Genomic DNA, 16,348 nt, shown 5'->3' on the forward strand with positions numbered 1-16,348 from the left:
GGTACGGGGACGCCGCTTCAAACTGCTGACTGTCAGGAGCACCACTCTCTCTCCATAGACCTGGATGGGGCTGACAAACAAATGAACATGTTTCTGGTCTGGAACAACACATGGTCCCCGGAAGAGAAGGAGTGTTAAGGGCCCATTTTTCTTGGCACTGGTGGGGAACCCTTCATGGGGCTCTGGTCTCGGTTCCTGAGGCGAATGAGAGCACTCGGTCTTTCCACTGAATTGAACTGGAGATAAGATAAAAGTCACACCTCCCAACTGTCCCTCATCGGGTCCCGGATTTCAATGGCTGTCCCGTGGTCTCTGGAGGTCCAAGGTATGTCCCGCTTTCGGCTGTCTGTGTCTTTAGGACACAGAGACAGTGAATTGCAATGGTAAAGCTGGGAGCCGTCTGCGCCCCATTTCACTCAACGGCCGGCGCTCCCCAGCAGCAGCATAGTACGGTAACACCACACAAAGGATGTGCTCCGATCATCGGGGCAACGGCCTGGGTGAATATTTACAGGTTTTTTGTGTGTTTTTTTTTTTATAAACAGTACGGGGGAAAGAGGGAGGCACTACTGCAAGGGGGCATAACTACTGTGACGTGGGGGGGCTGCTGAAAGGGGTTAATAACTACTGTGAACGAAGGACTGTTGGAAGGGGGATAACTATTGTGAATGGGTTGCTGCTTAAAGCGGGTAATAATTACTGTTAGACCCTTTGCAGACCAGCGTGAGCGGATTAGGTCCGGATGCGTTCAGTGAAAAATGCGCGATTTTGCAAGCAAGTTCATTCAGTTTCTTATGCGATTGCATTCAGTTGTTCGGTTTTTATCACGCAGGTGCAATGCGATTTAATGCGTTTTGCATGCACGTGATAAAAAACTGAAGGTATACAAACATCTCTTAGCAACCATCCGTGAAAAACGCATTGCATCCGCACTTGCTTGCGGATGCGATTTTCACGCAGCGCCATTCACTTCTATGGGGCCAGCGTCGCGTGAAAAACGCAGAATATAGAACATGCTGCGATTTTCACGCAACCCACAAGTGATGCGTTAAAAACAACGCTCATGTACACAGACCCATCAGTGCGGGCGCAATGCGTTTTCATATCACACATTGCACCCACACGAAATACTCGCTCGTCTGAAAGGGGCCTTAAGGGGCACTGCTGAAAGGGGTTAATAAGTACTGTGAAATAGGCAATACTATAGGGGGACATAATTCGTCTGCATCATACATTGGTAATGGCAGACTGGGCTCACTCATTCTTGGGCTTATTGGGCTAGCAGGTTAGGTTGAGGTCTGCACTGATAAGCGTCTCATTCTGCTAGTTACGGGTTCCCGGGAGGTTCAGGTCACGTGATCATGTGCCAGCACACAGACTGAGGCTGGTTAGGGGCGGGGTTAGTTCCGCACTGTACCGTTTTCTTTATTTTTTTTATAGCGAATACTGATTTGTTTAGTTCAATAAACTTTATACAGCCTTGGTCTGTCTGTTGCTATGCAACTAGAGGCGCTTGCACAGCTGTTTATCTTCCCTGCTGCACCAAAATTCACACAAGCGGATTACCCAACCTCCTCGCTCTCCGTTGCTATAGCAACTAGAGAACGCGGATTTTTTTTTTGTTTCTTTGTTCATTCAATAAACTTTATTTAGCGAGCAAAAGAGTGCAACTCACTGCTTACTAGTGACTGAAGAGAATTGGCGGGTCGTGGTGCATGCCGGGAGAGAGGGAGGTTTGAGCGGTGAACACCGGCAGCTGGTTGACGGTCCCGGCTGTGAGTACGGTACATACTGTCTATACGTTATTTTACACGGAGCCCCCAATGAACTGACAGTCGTGCCACCCTCACAGGAATGCCTGTCACATTGCAAAACAGCCTGTGCTTTTGTTCAGAGCCTGGATAAGCTGGGTGACGCCTCATAGTATCAGGGGCTGAATGGTAGATATGCCATAGTCGCACAGCTAATACCAGGGGGTCAGGCATTCTCTAGAGACCCCCAGACCTACTAAACCAATAGGACCCTGACCAGACCCCCCTTAATAAATATGGGACTAAGTACAGACCCCAGACCTACTAAACCAATAGAGACCCAGACCAGATCCCCCTAAATAAATATGGACCCAAATCCAGACCCCCCCTGTTAAGCTCTCTTACAAAATATAGATCTCTAACCATGCAGACAGCAGACCCGAGACCCCCTAAATAGGTTTAGAATCCAGACCAGACCCTATATAAATGCACATCACAGGCCAAATCCCCTACATATTACAGACCCCGGGCCGAGCCTTGTAAACGGTAGGGCCCCCGGGCCAAGCCTCGTAAACGGTAGGGCCCCCGGGCCGAGCCTCGTAAGTTGAAGTAAATGGGTCCGCATCCGACTCACAAAAAATGCATATCTGATTTGGACCAAAACCGCAGTTGTGTGCATGAGCCCTTATAATGATTTATAATGCTGTGTGTCCCTGCCCGGCCTGTATCTTCTGAATTAGGGCTCATGCACACGAACGTATTTTCTTTCTGTGTCCATTCAGTTTTTTTGCGGATCGCATGCGGAGCCATTCATGTCCCCCAATTTGTAAGTCCGGGCTAGATATCTGACCCTGTCAATCAACAGGCAGGTGGGCGCTTCTTTGCCTGTGGGGGGACAGCCTCTCCCGGGGAAGAGCTCTTCCTAATTAGACTCCTGTGGGGAAAAGCCGACTGATTGTTGAGGTACGCATCCTTTACAATATGACGGTATAATTGTATCTGTAGTATAACGGGGCCCCACCATTTCTTTCAGATAGCGCCAGCATGAGGCGGTCAGCAGCCCCAAGCCAACTACTCGCTGGAAATGCAGCTAAAAGGCCTCGCTTCGTGCCACCAGTTAAAGTGACTCCATCTTCATATGTGTCGGTGGGGAATGGGACGACGACATTAGAGGTAAAGGCCCCACTGCCTGCTGTTTTCTATGGAGACGTAGAAATATTCGGACTCCACTACCGTCAACATTCCCCAGACAGTAAGCTAGGTTCAGATCTGCAGCAGAGGTTCAGACAAAAAAAAAGGGCAGAATGCGGGGATCCATACCGTACACCTGATGGACCGCACTATCGCTATCCGTCGGACATTGGTGGAGTCCGGAATATGCTAGATCCAGTGATTCCATTGTTTTGTTCCTACACTGATGCATTTAAACCTAGCCTTCCCTTTCATCATTTTCTTCTCCATTCATCTCTTAGGCCTCCTGCCCACGATCGTTGACGTTTTTTCTGGTCCACAAAACACTGATACCGGCCGTGTGCATCCTGCATTTTGCGGAATGGAACGTTCTGGCTTCTATAGAACATTAGGCCTCAAGCACACGCCCGTTGTTTTGGTCCGCATCAGAGCCGCAGTTTTTGCGGCTTGGATGTGGACCCATTAATTTCAATGGAGCCGCAAAAGATGCGAACAGCACTCCGTGTGCTTTCCGCATCCGTTGCTCCGTAAAAAATATATAACCGGTCCTATTCTTGTCTGTTTTGCAGACAAGAACAGGCCGTTATATCAATGGCGACCGCAAAATACACAACGGTTGTGTGCATGAAGCCTAATGCAGACAGGAAAAGAACATGTTTTATATTTTTGCGGGGCTGCGGAATGGACAAATGGATGCAGAGGACAGGTCATTATTATGGGAAACTGGACAACCCCTTCAACTGCCACCAGCCGCATCGGAAAGGGCGCGCCCTCTGGGCCGCATCGGAAAGGGCGCGCCCTCTGGGCCGCATCGGAAAGGGCGCGCCCTCTGGACTCCCAGCTTGATATAAATCTAGCAGAGCAATGTATGGGGGGATCTCTGGATCCATGTGAGGTCCAGGGCTGGTTCTAGCTTTGTTACAAAGAGACTGTCATGGGCTGTATGATGTCTGATTTTTTAGTCAGGGGATTCCACTGCTGACTTTGGCTGAAAAACCTGCAGGAAAATCTGCCCCCAAACCTCGGTGTGAAGCTCCGTGGGGTGTTATGGAGCTGTTCTTAGTCTTTTATCTTTACTTCTGAACGCACTAAAAATGGCCTTTATTCCCCGCTCCTGTTGGATGCTAATGAGCGGTTTCCAGACGAGGAGGTCGGCAGATAATTCTGCCTAAACCCTTCTCCTTTGACCAACTATGTCCAGCGCTGGGAACGTCTCATTGTCCTCCAGGGATCTCCGCGCATGCGCCATTGTGTAGCTCCACATAGCTGGTCGTTTGTATTCCGGCCTCCTCCACGCGCTCACATTCTAGTCATATGTTCACGCTTGAAGTTTGGCGAAGAGGATCTGAAGCCAGGGATGAGTGGACCCTGCTTTACTGCGCATGCGTCGCCTTTACCTTTAAACTTGAGAGTTCTTTCTGTGAAAGGATCTGCACGGCTGCCCCATGTTATCCACATTGCTGTATATACTGTGTACATGAAAATGCCGTGAGAGTGTTCTGGTTCTGACAAAGCTGTCAGTTCAGTTGATGTACTGCTCCAAATCAATTAAGATACGTGCACGGAGAGATCAGACAGACAACTCACTACATGGAGTTAAAAAGGATCTCTGGTTTATTTCTAAGAAAACAGACAATACATAGTTTTCACGAGAGGAGGGAGTGAGGGGGGGTGAAAGATAAAGTATATATTTTCTATTGGCTATGAACTCTCTACTTTTCTGTAACCTTGACGGCCAGAGGAAATTCCTCCTCACTCCCCCCCCCCTTGTTCCTGGGTGAAACTGTTACTTCTTTCTTTGTAACTGCTTGCTTGAGCTGAACGGAAACCACAAAGAAACACATGATAAAAACACAAAGTAAGATTCTAGTTTATAGGTGTTGGCAGAATGCCTGGCCGCCATCTTAGCTCAACAAGCAAGTATCCATTTTGTATCAATAGTCCATAACAGTCCCCCCTTGGAGACTTGATTGTAGACTTTCCCTTCGCCTAGCGAATCCCCTGGGCATACCATTCGTATCCTCTTCACCCGCAGTGGCGACAACCTACCCCTTATAGGTAGGCTCCCGGTTGCTCGGACTTGTGGTAATACCCTGGGATTCATCTCACCCTATCTCAGCCAGGCATCATTGTGAGGAGGGGGAGCTGTGTTGAACGATGTTTCCTTCTGTCCTTCCTCATCGTAGAGGAGCATAATAGGTCGTTCATCAGTTTTCTTCATTCTTTTTGAAAAGCGGGTCACACAAATAAGAACGAGCTTAATCACTACATATATCACCAATATTATTAGGGCTACCTGCAATATTACCTGGACAATTCCCATGAGCCAACCCCCAATACCTTTGAACCAGTTATTGGGGTTAAGGGAAGAGAAGGTATCAGACCACCATGTATCTTTATCAGCTTTATGTGCATCCAGCCATTTATCTCTTAAATCCGCCATTTTCTCTATACCCACCTTAACTTGCAAATTACCCTGCGGGTCTATGTAATGGCAACAAGAGGGTCCCACAACCTGGCACATACCTCCATCTTTAGCTGTAACATAGTCTAGAACTAATGTGTGTTGGTTGGTGACAATGATTAACTGGTTTTGCACAATGTTTGAGGTATTCATAAGTCTCATCACTTCCCATATTTGGTCATCCAGGTAGTCTGTTGCTACTACCAGATGATCCCACATCTGCACTATCATGGGATATATGAAGATGGAACTAACAATTTTGTTGGTAATGCTCGTCTCTACTACATGTGGCTTGCCATTTGGTCTGGGTGTGTTATCTTTGGCCCTACGATACAAGGTGTGTTTAGGTACTGCATTTATGTCAATTTCAGAGTGTGGTCCTATAAAGGTGGCAGGAGTAAGCCTGGCGATGGTGCACAGTCCTGTGACATTCTGGGATAACCATTTGTACACTTTGTGTCCACAAACTAAGTATATGTCGTCTGGAACTGCTACTGCTGTGCCATTGAATAATCGGGTAATTAGTTTGGCTAATTGTGTCCCTTTCACCAACTCATATCCTTTTGACTGACTTTCGGTGTCGTTAGCTAATATACCTGTCCGGAGATCCTGTACAGTACGGTTGTTACAGGGCAGATCCTTTCCGTTCTCAGCATCTACACCAATACACTGCACGTGGCTGTCTGTTTTTGAATCATTGCAACCTGAGTGTATGTGTTGACTAAATGTCATACCTTTGGTTTGTACTTGGAGGCAATAACAGTGTGTCCAGCTAGGAAAACATGTGACATTAGCCCAGTGTCCCATTCATCACCCAGTGGTGTGAACACTGCTGATATGCCCACTGTCAAAGTCATGATCAGTATGTGAATCCTCATGGCTTATTGTTCCAGGGTCGTCGGGACAGCCTTTACTCTTTTACAATGTGAGGCGTGGATCCAGGTAAGCCTCCCTTCGAGTTTCACAGAGGTCGGGGTAGTCAGCAACACCTGGTACGGCCCCTCGTATCGTGGTTCGAGGGTGTTTCTGACGTGTTTCTTTACCACCACCCACTCTCCAGGTTTGAGATTGTGTATTCCCTCTAGGGAGTCAGGATCTGGAATGGAAGAGAAAACTTGTGCACGTATGTTAGACAATTGTTTACTCAGGGCAATCACATATTTAGCAACAGATTCATAATGCATTTGCAATTGCTGTGGGAAGTACTGTCCCATCCTAGGCCGTGTCCTAAACAAAATTTGGTGTGGAGGCCTAGGGGTGTGTCTAACTGAAAATAGTGCTATTGGCAGGCATTGTACCCAACTGAGCCCTGTCTCCCCAGTCATTTTCAGCATCTTGGACTTCAGTACCCCGTTCAGTCGTTTGACTTTGTCGCTGCTTTGGGGTCTGTAGGGTGTGTGATAGGCTAAGTGTGACCCTACCATCTTCCAGCCTTCTTGGGTTAATCTAGCAGTGAATGCTGGGCCCTGATCACTCTCAATGACCTCAGGTACTCCGAACCTACAGACAAGCTCCTGCATCAGTTTTTTTGCAGTAGTGGTTGCTGTCTGGTTTCGGACGGGGTAGGCTTCTGGCCACCCAGAGAACAAGTCTATCACTACTAGCACATATTGAAACCCTTGGTACATTGGCATCTGGATGTGGTCAATTTGAATCCGTTGGAACGGGTACTGGGCTTTGGGGAGACATTTGGTTGGTGTAGGCTCAGGTCTTCCCGGGTTGCACTGCGCACAGATGAGGCAAGACTGAGTATGCCTCACCAGGACAGGGGTTATACCTGGGGCCATTGTCTATTAGTTCTTTCATGATGGTCTTAGATTGATGGGTGGGCCCATGAGCTATTGAAGCTATCAGAGGATAGAGAGCTTTGGGCAGAGATGCTCTCCTTCCTTGGGTCCACAGTCCAGATTCTTTCTCTTCTTGGGCTGACTCTTTTAGCCAATCCAATTTTTCTTGTGGCGTGTACCTGTTTCTGTATTTGTTTCAGGAGGTCCCATGTGATTTCTTCTTGTTCCAGGTCTTCCTGTGTTATCATAATCTGGTCTGACTGGACTCTTTCCTCTTTCACTGCTGCTTCCTTCGCAGCTTGGATCAGCTAGGGCTTTTCCTCTGGCTTCAGAGGTGTCAGCTCGAGTGTGCCTGTAGATCAATAAAATCTTCAGATTCTCCAGTATACTCCCCCCTTGGAAGAGGAAGGAGTGCAGCAGGATTGAGGATGTGGCACCTCTGAATGGTGACATTATCTGGCAGAAGCAAACTACACTGAAGCCGGAGGTGGCGCTGTGCAGTGAGGTGTTCAGGTTGAGTCTGCTGGAGGATGGCAGAAATGTCATGGGGAGCCAGAATAGTGAGGGGATGACCCAGCACAACGTCAGATGTGACGTTTAGAAGAGAGCTGGCAGCATGGATAGCGCTGACACAGGAAGGGGCTTCTCTGGCTACTGGGTCCAGTCTCTTTGTATGGTAGGACTTTGGGGTCCTACAGGGTCACAGTGACTGGTGGGACATTGAGGTATCCAATATCCTGGGGTCCTCTGGCCCAGAGAGTATTGGGGATGAGGTGCAAAATGGTTTGCAGCGAATCCCCTTGCTCATATGAATCAGTGCAGAATTTTATTGTCAGACATCCGGCAGCTGTGGGTGTCACATAATTTGAGTGAAAACCACAAAGACCAAGAAGCGAGACAGTTTCTTATCAGAAAGAGGAGCTTAAACTAACACAGCAGAAACTAACATTTCTGTGAGAAAAAAAAAAGGTGGGGGTCAACTGATCCCCCGCAGCTGTCCTGCAGTGTGGTGAAATGATCTGCTCATTTAGCTTTTGTCCATTTCTGTAGTTGTTCTATAAAGAATTCTCCAGACTCATGATCCCGGGGGTCAAAGTTAGCACCTTTAAGTTCAGGGATGTGGATTTGATCCATTATCAGTGTGGAGTATTCACCTGTCTTGTTTTCCACTATACTTTGCAGGTCCGACCATGTGCACCCATAGGTTTGATGCACTTGGGACAGTGTCCTGAAAAAGGGCATGGGATGGGTCTCAGGGTCAGGCAGTAAATTCACTATGGTGAATAACTGTTGTGGGGTGAAAGACACATATTTTGGTGGTCCCTGAGGCCGGTTAAGTGCTAGGGCTTCTTTCAGTGTCTCAAGGTTTCCCTGCTCAATTTTCTGTAAGTTCTTTTGTAACTCTGTAATCTGACCCTGCAGTATTTGATCTTGTGAACGTCGTGATGGGCGCACGGTCATGGGTACAGTCCACTGTGGTGCCAGGGGTAAAGTTGGCGGATCCCCGTAGTCTGTCGGGGTACCCCGCGAAGGAGTCTGCATATTACCCGGTGCATTTTGTATGCCCATTGTGGATTCTGCAGCACCGTCTGCATCCCCCTGTTCTGCTTCATCAGGTTGCCCCCTACCATTATAGGAGTAAGGGTGGCAGGTGAGTGGGGTAGCATGAATGTACCGTCCGGGTTTATCATCGGGTACAAGGTAGTAGGAAGGGGCAAGGGTGACATAGGAGTGACGGGGGGGGTCCGGACCGAATGATATTAAAGGTCCGTTCATGGGCGTTGCCTGGGGACAAGATGGCGCTGTAGCTAACACGGGAAGTGATGGGACGTGCCGGGGAGTAGTTACCAAGGTGTGGTTTTGTGGGTGGGGAACCCCACAGGGAAGGCACGTATCACGGGAGGAGGGATTCTGTTGACCGCATGTTTTGCAGGTCCACCCACCTGCTTTCTTCCCGGCGCCATTATAGGGTGGTGGCTAGTCATGTATCAATGCAACACCAGGCTTACAGAAATATCTGTCTTTTCTCATCAAAATTTAGTTCCCCCCGGTCTGTTCAAATTCTTTACTACAGTCCAACCACACACGGACCATGTCTGTCAATTTATCATCTTCTAACTTCCCTCTCTTCTCGTTTAACAACACTTGCCAGGTAGCACTACATAGGATGCCTCCTTTACAGACACCTTTAACTCTTCTCCAACTTACTTAATCCTTTTATGAAACGTTTGCCTCTCCTGTCCGCCACGTACTGTTCAGGTGAACAGTAACCCTTCGGGACACTTTCCTCATTTCCCATTATCTCTCGTACCTACTGAAGCCGCCTAAAGACCTCTGCATAGAGTAATCACTGGACGTGAAGACCTTTGAGTCCCGGTCAGCACACTCTGGGCTACCGCGAACCGCTCTCCACCCATCTGTGATCGTCCCCTTTATGGAGATTCGAGTCAGACACCGGGCTGAACTCCGATACAGGAACACAGGAGAACTCCGTGTCTCAGTCAATGATACTTGTCAACAGGGTCTTCACAACTTATAGGCACAACACAGTACATCAAGACTTTAAGAAAACATATGGGGTTCTTACTTTCATGCCCTCGAGGACGTCCCAGACTGCTTCCGCACCCCTCCCTCAGACGAACACCAAGAGGCTACACCAGGGGACACTTTATAGGCAAGATGACTCAATTTTCCTACCTCATATCACGGGTTGCGACCCCGGTGTCCGTTAGTGCGCCTCTCCTCGTCTGGTCTCTGGGGGTACGGGAACAGAGGGTCCAATCCTCGAGCCCCACGATTGGCGCCAAAATTGTTCTGGTTCTGACAAAGCTGTCAGTTCAGTTGATGTACTGCTCCAAATCAATTAAGATACGTGCACGGAGAGATCAGACAGACAACTCACTACATGGAGTTAAAAAGGATCTCTGGTTTATTTCTAAGAAAACAGACAATACATAGTTTTCACGAGAGGAGGGAGTGAGGGGGGGTGAAAGATAAAGTATATATTTTCTATTGGCTATGAACTCTCTACTTTTCTGTAACCTTGACGGCCAGAGGAAATTCCTCCTCACTCCCCCCCCTTGTTCCTGGGTGAAACTGTTACTTCTTTCTTTGTAACTGCTTGCTTGAGCTGAACGGAAACCACAAAGAAACACATGATAAAAACACAAAGTAAGATTCTAGTTTATAGGTGTTGGCAGAATGCCTGGCCGCCATCTTAGCTCAACAAGCAAGTATCCATTTTGTATCAATAGTCCATAACAAGAGGCGTCTCTAGACAGACCCTGGTAGAGGTGGTGTCCCCTCTACATGGATAGATTCGTTTCTGTCTTAGTCCCAATGTAATAATCCTTTTTCTTTTTTGATGGTGAAGCCCAAGAAGGACCTCGTATCTCCAGACACACGTGAAAGGAGCTGCGGGGGTGCCTCGCCTTGTATTGGAGAAGTAGGAGCTACACCGCCTGCTGTCACCCCCCAGAAGCCGGCAGTCGCTGCTGTCTCCAGGTTCAGACCTCCGACTGGTAAGGGCTGAGGTTAACCCTTTATGCTTATTTGATGTCCTATCGTTTTGCCTACTTGAAAGGCGGAGTTCCATTTAAAGGAGTTGTGTCATGCAGAAGGCCTATGATGACATATCACAGAGGGAACCCCCGTCTTAGGACCTATCCTCTATGAGCCAGAACGGAGAGGGGCTCCTGTCCTTGTATTACGTAGCCACCATATCAGGCTGCTTTCACGTGGCCGTCTGTAGTCCGCATTTCCAGGACCAACTGCGGCTCACGTGAGCGGAACACTCTGCATCTTAGGGATTGGTCATGCTGTGAGTTCGGGTCAGGTTAGCCACAGCTGTGTGAAAGCAGCCTTAGGGCTCATGCACACGACCGCAGTCTGCAGAACACTGATGCCGCCCGTGTGCGTTCTGCTATTTGCAGAACGGAATGGGTGGCCCATAATAGAAATGCCTATTCTTGTCTGCAAAACAGACCAGAATAGGACATGTCCTTTTTGCGGCCCCACTGTACGGAGCAACTCGAACCCATTGAAGTGAATGGGTCCGCGTCCGAGCTGGAAAAAAAAAAAAGCGTCTCGGATGCGGAAACAAACAACGTTCGTATGCATGAGCCCTCAGGAGTATTTTCACACACGTTTTGAAGCAGGCTTTTTAACCAAAGCCAGAAGTAGATCCATTAGGACGGAGAAGTCACAGTCCTTACTTTAGATTTCTGATTCCTTTTGGCCTTTGGCTAAAAACCTGCAGGAAAATCTGCCTCAAAACCTCCCCCCCCAAAAAAACTCGGTGTGAACTGGCCCTTATATTGCATTGATGGCCCCAGCGTCCCCCGGCAAAATCATCAGTTTGCTAAAGGGGCTTGGAGTGGATCCGGGACCATCAGCTGATCGGTTTTTGAAAAGGGTCACCTGATGGGACATGCTGAAGGCGGTGGATCCGCTCACGACTTTAGCCCCCTTCCACATCTGTCACGATTTCTGCCAGAAGCCAAAGGGAAATGTCCTTTCTTCACGCGATCTGGAAATCCCTCTGATGTGCAGCATATTAGACTCCCACTGTTTGGGGGCAGAATCCCACAATACCAGATCATACTTGGCTATAAGCCGAACAAGCCAACCGGCAGCCGTCTATCCTGAACCTAATCTATACACATGCACACTTGGCCAGGCATGCATGTGTCCTAGAGGAACAAAAAGGCATGTTCAACCCCAACTGCCCAATCCTGATGTCTCCTGACCTCAGGGTGCAGTCATGAAGCCCCATACACTTTAAGGGTCCATTCACACATCCGTGTGTGTTTTGCCGATCCATGGATCCGCAAAACACGGACAGCGGCAATGTGCGTTCCGCCTTTTGCGGACCGCACATTGCCGGCACTAAGAGAATATGACATGTTCTATTTTTTTTCAGGATCAGAATTGCGGACCCGGAAGTGCGGGTCCGCAATTCCGTATCGGGGCCGCACGTCGTGCGGCCCCATAGAAATGGATGTGTGAATGGAGCCTAACTGGTTGGACAGTCCCACTGAAACTGGCAGGTTTGGCTAAACGTAAATATTAGAGAGGGCTCACCTACTAATCAAGAATGATATGGGTGCTCCTACAGAGAGGATTCACCCAATCCTCTAAAAATTGAGCAAGAGTAAAAAGTAGTAGGGCACACCACCATTTGGTTCCACACGGACGGTTGGTATAACAATATATTTATTAGTCGTGATATACAATATTAAATATGCTAAAATGTAATACTCTAAAATGAATAAAATTAATAGTAAATTATAATGGATTGTAGTAGTTCTCTGTATTTTAACTAGAGCTTCAGGGTCTTTTATATGGTACAGTAGCGTCTTTCCAAAGGGTTAATTAACCCAATCAATATCCCAATAGATAATACTTCAATAGTGAAGGTGGGTCTGATATTCACATACAGTCTTTTAAATAGTCACTTGTATCTTTGCGGCTTGGTCGCCACTTCACATATATTATCGCTACAATGTCACTGCCTGTTTGCAAGAATAAGCCGGAGCGGTTTTACTCACCGTTTTAGATGGAGAAGTGCCGGTTTTTATTGCATCACTGGTGGCGTCCCACGTGTGATGGAGCTCTTTACAGGCTGCGATGTATTGCGATTTAATTTCCACAGGACGATCACCGAGGATCCCGAGTCCTTTATAAGTCCTGTGGAAATTAAATCGCAATACATCGCAGCCTGTAAAGAGCTCCATCACACGTGGGACGCCACCAGTGATGCAATAAAAACCGGCACTTCTCCATCTAAAACAGTGAGTAAAACCGCTCCGGCTTATTCTTGCAAACAGGCAGTGACATTGTAGCGATAATATATGTGAAGTGGCGACCAAGCCGCAAAGATACAAGTGACTATTTAAAAGACTGTATGTGAATATCAGACCCACCTTCACTATTGAAGTATTATCTATTGGGATATTGATTGGGTTAATTAACCCTTTGGAAAGACGCTACTGTACCATATAAAAGACCCTGAAGCTCTAGTTAAAATACAGAGAACTACTACAATCCATTATAATTTACTATTAATTTTATTCCTTTTAGAGTATTACATTTTAGCATGTTTATTTAATATTGTATATCACGACTAATAAATATATTGTTATACCAACCGTCCGTGTGGAACCAAATGGTGGTGTACCCTACTACTTTTTACTCTTGCTCTCAGGTTTGGCTAAACGTTATTTAAAGGGGTTGTCCTGCTGTTTGGTATTACTGAGCTATGGGTCTGACCCCCGCCGATCAGCTGGTTGAAGAGACTGCTCCACATTCAGCGGTCACATGGTCTAGAGACGCAGCTCAATCCATTGAAGTGAATGGGGCTGAGCTGCGATACCAAGGACAGCCACTATAAAATGTATGGCGCTGTGCTTGCTAAGCTGCAAGGAGGTCCTAGTGCTCACAGGAGAGATTGGCGGGGGTCCCAGACCCCCACCCATCCTTTTGGATAGGCCATCGGTATAAAACACTTTGGAAAACCACTAAAAGGGGTTGGTCCCTCTCATACATTGGGGCATATTCCGGGGATAAGCCTCCAATGTCTGTCAGTGTACATCTCTAGAACGGAGCCTGTGATGTAGAGTGGACCGCAAATGCGCATCCGCCGTCTATTCATTTCTTTGGGGCTGCCGAAAATAGGCGAGCAGCGCACTTGGCTATTTTCGGAAGTGCCATTGAAATAAACGTGAAACGCGCAGCCACCGCTTTTCTATGGGGCTGACCGACATAACCCAGCTAGCGCTTGCCTGTTTTTGGCGCTGCCATAGAAATGATGGAGGGCGGCCACCCATGCACAGTCCGCTCTACTTTCGGGATGAGTGAACTTGTGTTTTCAGGTTTGGCATACAAGGTTCGCGTTCGGTTTGGATTCCGCTACGGTGGATCATAAGTTGTGGTCCGTGGTAGCGGAATCCATAACAGAATTCTTAGATATCGCTCAACACTTGTCTATTTCACTTGGCGGGCTCCGTCCTATAGGGGACCCGCACCTGTCAGCCACTTTATACGCTGCTCGTTTCCATGGTTACAGACCAGCAGGGGTGGTCGTGCTTGCACACTGTAGGAAAAAGCACCAACCTACGTGCGCTCCCACGGTCCCGGCCACCAGAGAGGCTGACGCTTTCTCCTATAGTGTGCAAGCATGACCACCACTGATGGATTTGCAGGGTGGTCTGTAACCATGGAAACGAGCCGTGTATAATGTGACGGAAAAAGGAATCCAGCCAGCAAAGGAAGCAATATGGACACTACATTAGTAAGTGCCTGGTATTCTCTTTCTCTACATGATAAATGTCACTCACTGAAGTGAGACAGCCCCTTTAAGGCCTCATGCACACGATGATCAGCCATAGGTGCGGTAATCCCTTCACCTCCGCTTCATACACATTGCTGCGTTTGAGCACACCAGGGGTTAAACACCCCCTCCCCCTGTCGGCTCGGGCCGAGCTTTGTACAGCAGTCTAAGCCTTGGGCGTGACGTACAGAGCGTCCCCGCCCCTGATTGGCAGCAGGACCAGCATTATGCAAATGAGGCGAGCCTGAGCACAGGCTGATGGGGCCCCGCTTAGGGGGCTCTCCACGGCCGGCGCTCCGGGGGGGGGCGCTCTCAAGGCTACGTCCGCCGCTTTATTACCTCACTCCCCCCGTGTCAGGAGCGGCCCCCCCTCTGTAGGCCAGGCCTGGTCTTAAAGCCTTACTTCCTGGCGTCAGACTAAAGCCGGAGGAATTTGCAATGAGCCCTCCTCCTCCCCCCTCCCGTAGGCGTAGGCCTGAGCGAGACTTAACCTAGTTTAAGCCTGCTCGTGCTGCGGGGTCTGTGCGTGCCGCGGGCCGGGGCCTAGCACCATGAAGGCGCGCTCGTGTAACTTCACGGTGTTCGAGAAGCTGGACCTGCTGGAGCTGGTGCGGCCGTACATCAGCGTGCTGGAGGAGCACACCAACAAGCACTCCGTCATCATCGAGAAGAACAACTGCTGGGAGCTCATCGCCGAGAAGTACAACGCCATGGGCCCGGGCAGGCCGCCCCGCACCCCGCAGGGCCTGCGCACCCTCTACAAGAGGCTGAAGGAGCACGGCAAGCAGGAGCTGCTGCAGGCCAAGGCCGCCCCCGGGGACCCCACCCTCACCGAGGCCACCAAGAAGCTGCTCGACATCATCCCGCAGTTCGGCAGCGTCGTCAACGGCTCTGCCAAGTAAGTGCTGGGGGGGTTAGGCCTGAGATTAAGGAAACTTTAGGACCAGGGCTAGAAAGAGTAGTCACGTGATCACAGTCCAGCTGCCTGTGGTTAGGCGGTCCTCCCACCAGCGGGGGCGACAGGTGTGCAACTACAACTCCCAGCGTGTACGCTTACTGGACTGGAGCATTCTGGGAGTTGTAGTTTCGATACAGCTGGGGCGCCGGAGGTTGCTGATTCCTGTCCTATGTAGAGAAAAGTCAAATAATCACCCGGGTAAATGGTCCTCCCACCACTGGAGGCGACAACAAGGCAGAGATGGCGCCAGCACAGTAATGCCTGCCTTGGCGCCTCACAGATCGGCATGGGCCGACAAGCCACAACTACAACTCCCAGCATGTACGCTTACTGGACTGAAGCATTCTGGGAGTTGTAGTTTCGATACAGCTGGTTGCTGATTCCTGTCCTATGTAGAGAAAAGTCAAATGATCTCCCAGGTAAATGGTCCTCCCACCACTGGAGGCGACAACGAGCCACAGGTGGCACCAGCGCAGTAACGCCTGCCTTGGCGCCTCACAGATCGGCATGGGCCGACCAGCCACAGCTACAACTCCCAACTGGGCTGTTCTTGTAGAAGTGAATGGAGCAGTCTGGGAGTTGTAGTTTCGGAACAGCTGGAGGTTGCGGATTCCCTGTCCTAGGTAGAGAATAGGCAAATGGTCGCATGGTCCTCCCACCAGTGGGGGCGATAGTGCTTTGACACGGCGCCTAAGCGGGTCGTCGTACTCCGCCATGTAAGTTGCATGTAGGCCAACAAGAGTCCGAGAACCCTTTAAGCGTGATATAGACTCCAGCTGTTGTGAAACTACAACTCCCGGCATGCTTCATTTACTTGTATGGGAGAACAGAGCAAGTGTGCATACTGGGATTGGTAGCCGGACGACG

General features: G+C 49.0%; 1 protein-coding gene across 10 annotated transcripts in view; it reads left to right on the plus strand.

Moving 5' to 3' along the window:
* Positions 1-257: 257 nt before the first annotated feature.
* Positions 258-16,348, plus strand: part of RAD54B (RAD54 homolog B) — a 74,054-nt gene continuing 57,963 nt past the window's right edge. For 3 of the 10 annotated variants that reach the window (XR_006389955.1, XM_044293207.1, XM_044293210.1), the window contains exons 1-3: positions 1,717-1,775; positions 2,785-2,924; positions 10,567-10,714. Coding sequence is in view for 5 of the 10 variants with exons in the window: in XM_044293207.1 (XP_044149142.1) it covers positions 2,796-2,924; positions 10,567-10,714 (277 nt within the window). In the remaining 5 variants the exon portion in view is untranslated. Of the gene's footprint in view, positions 326-1,703; positions 1,785-2,784; positions 2,925-10,566; positions 10,715-14,599; positions 15,422-16,348 lie in introns of those variants that run through there. The other 7 variants (XM_044293208.1, XM_044293209.1, XM_044293214.1 and 4 more) reach the window with 7 other exon arrangements.

This window comes from Bufo gargarizans, chromosome 5, assembly GCF_014858855.1.
Source record: "Bufo gargarizans isolate SCDJY-AF-19 chromosome 5, ASM1485885v1, whole genome shotgun sequence".
Classification (NCBI taxonomy): Eukaryota; Metazoa; Chordata; class Amphibia; order Anura; family Bufonidae; genus Bufo; species Bufo gargarizans.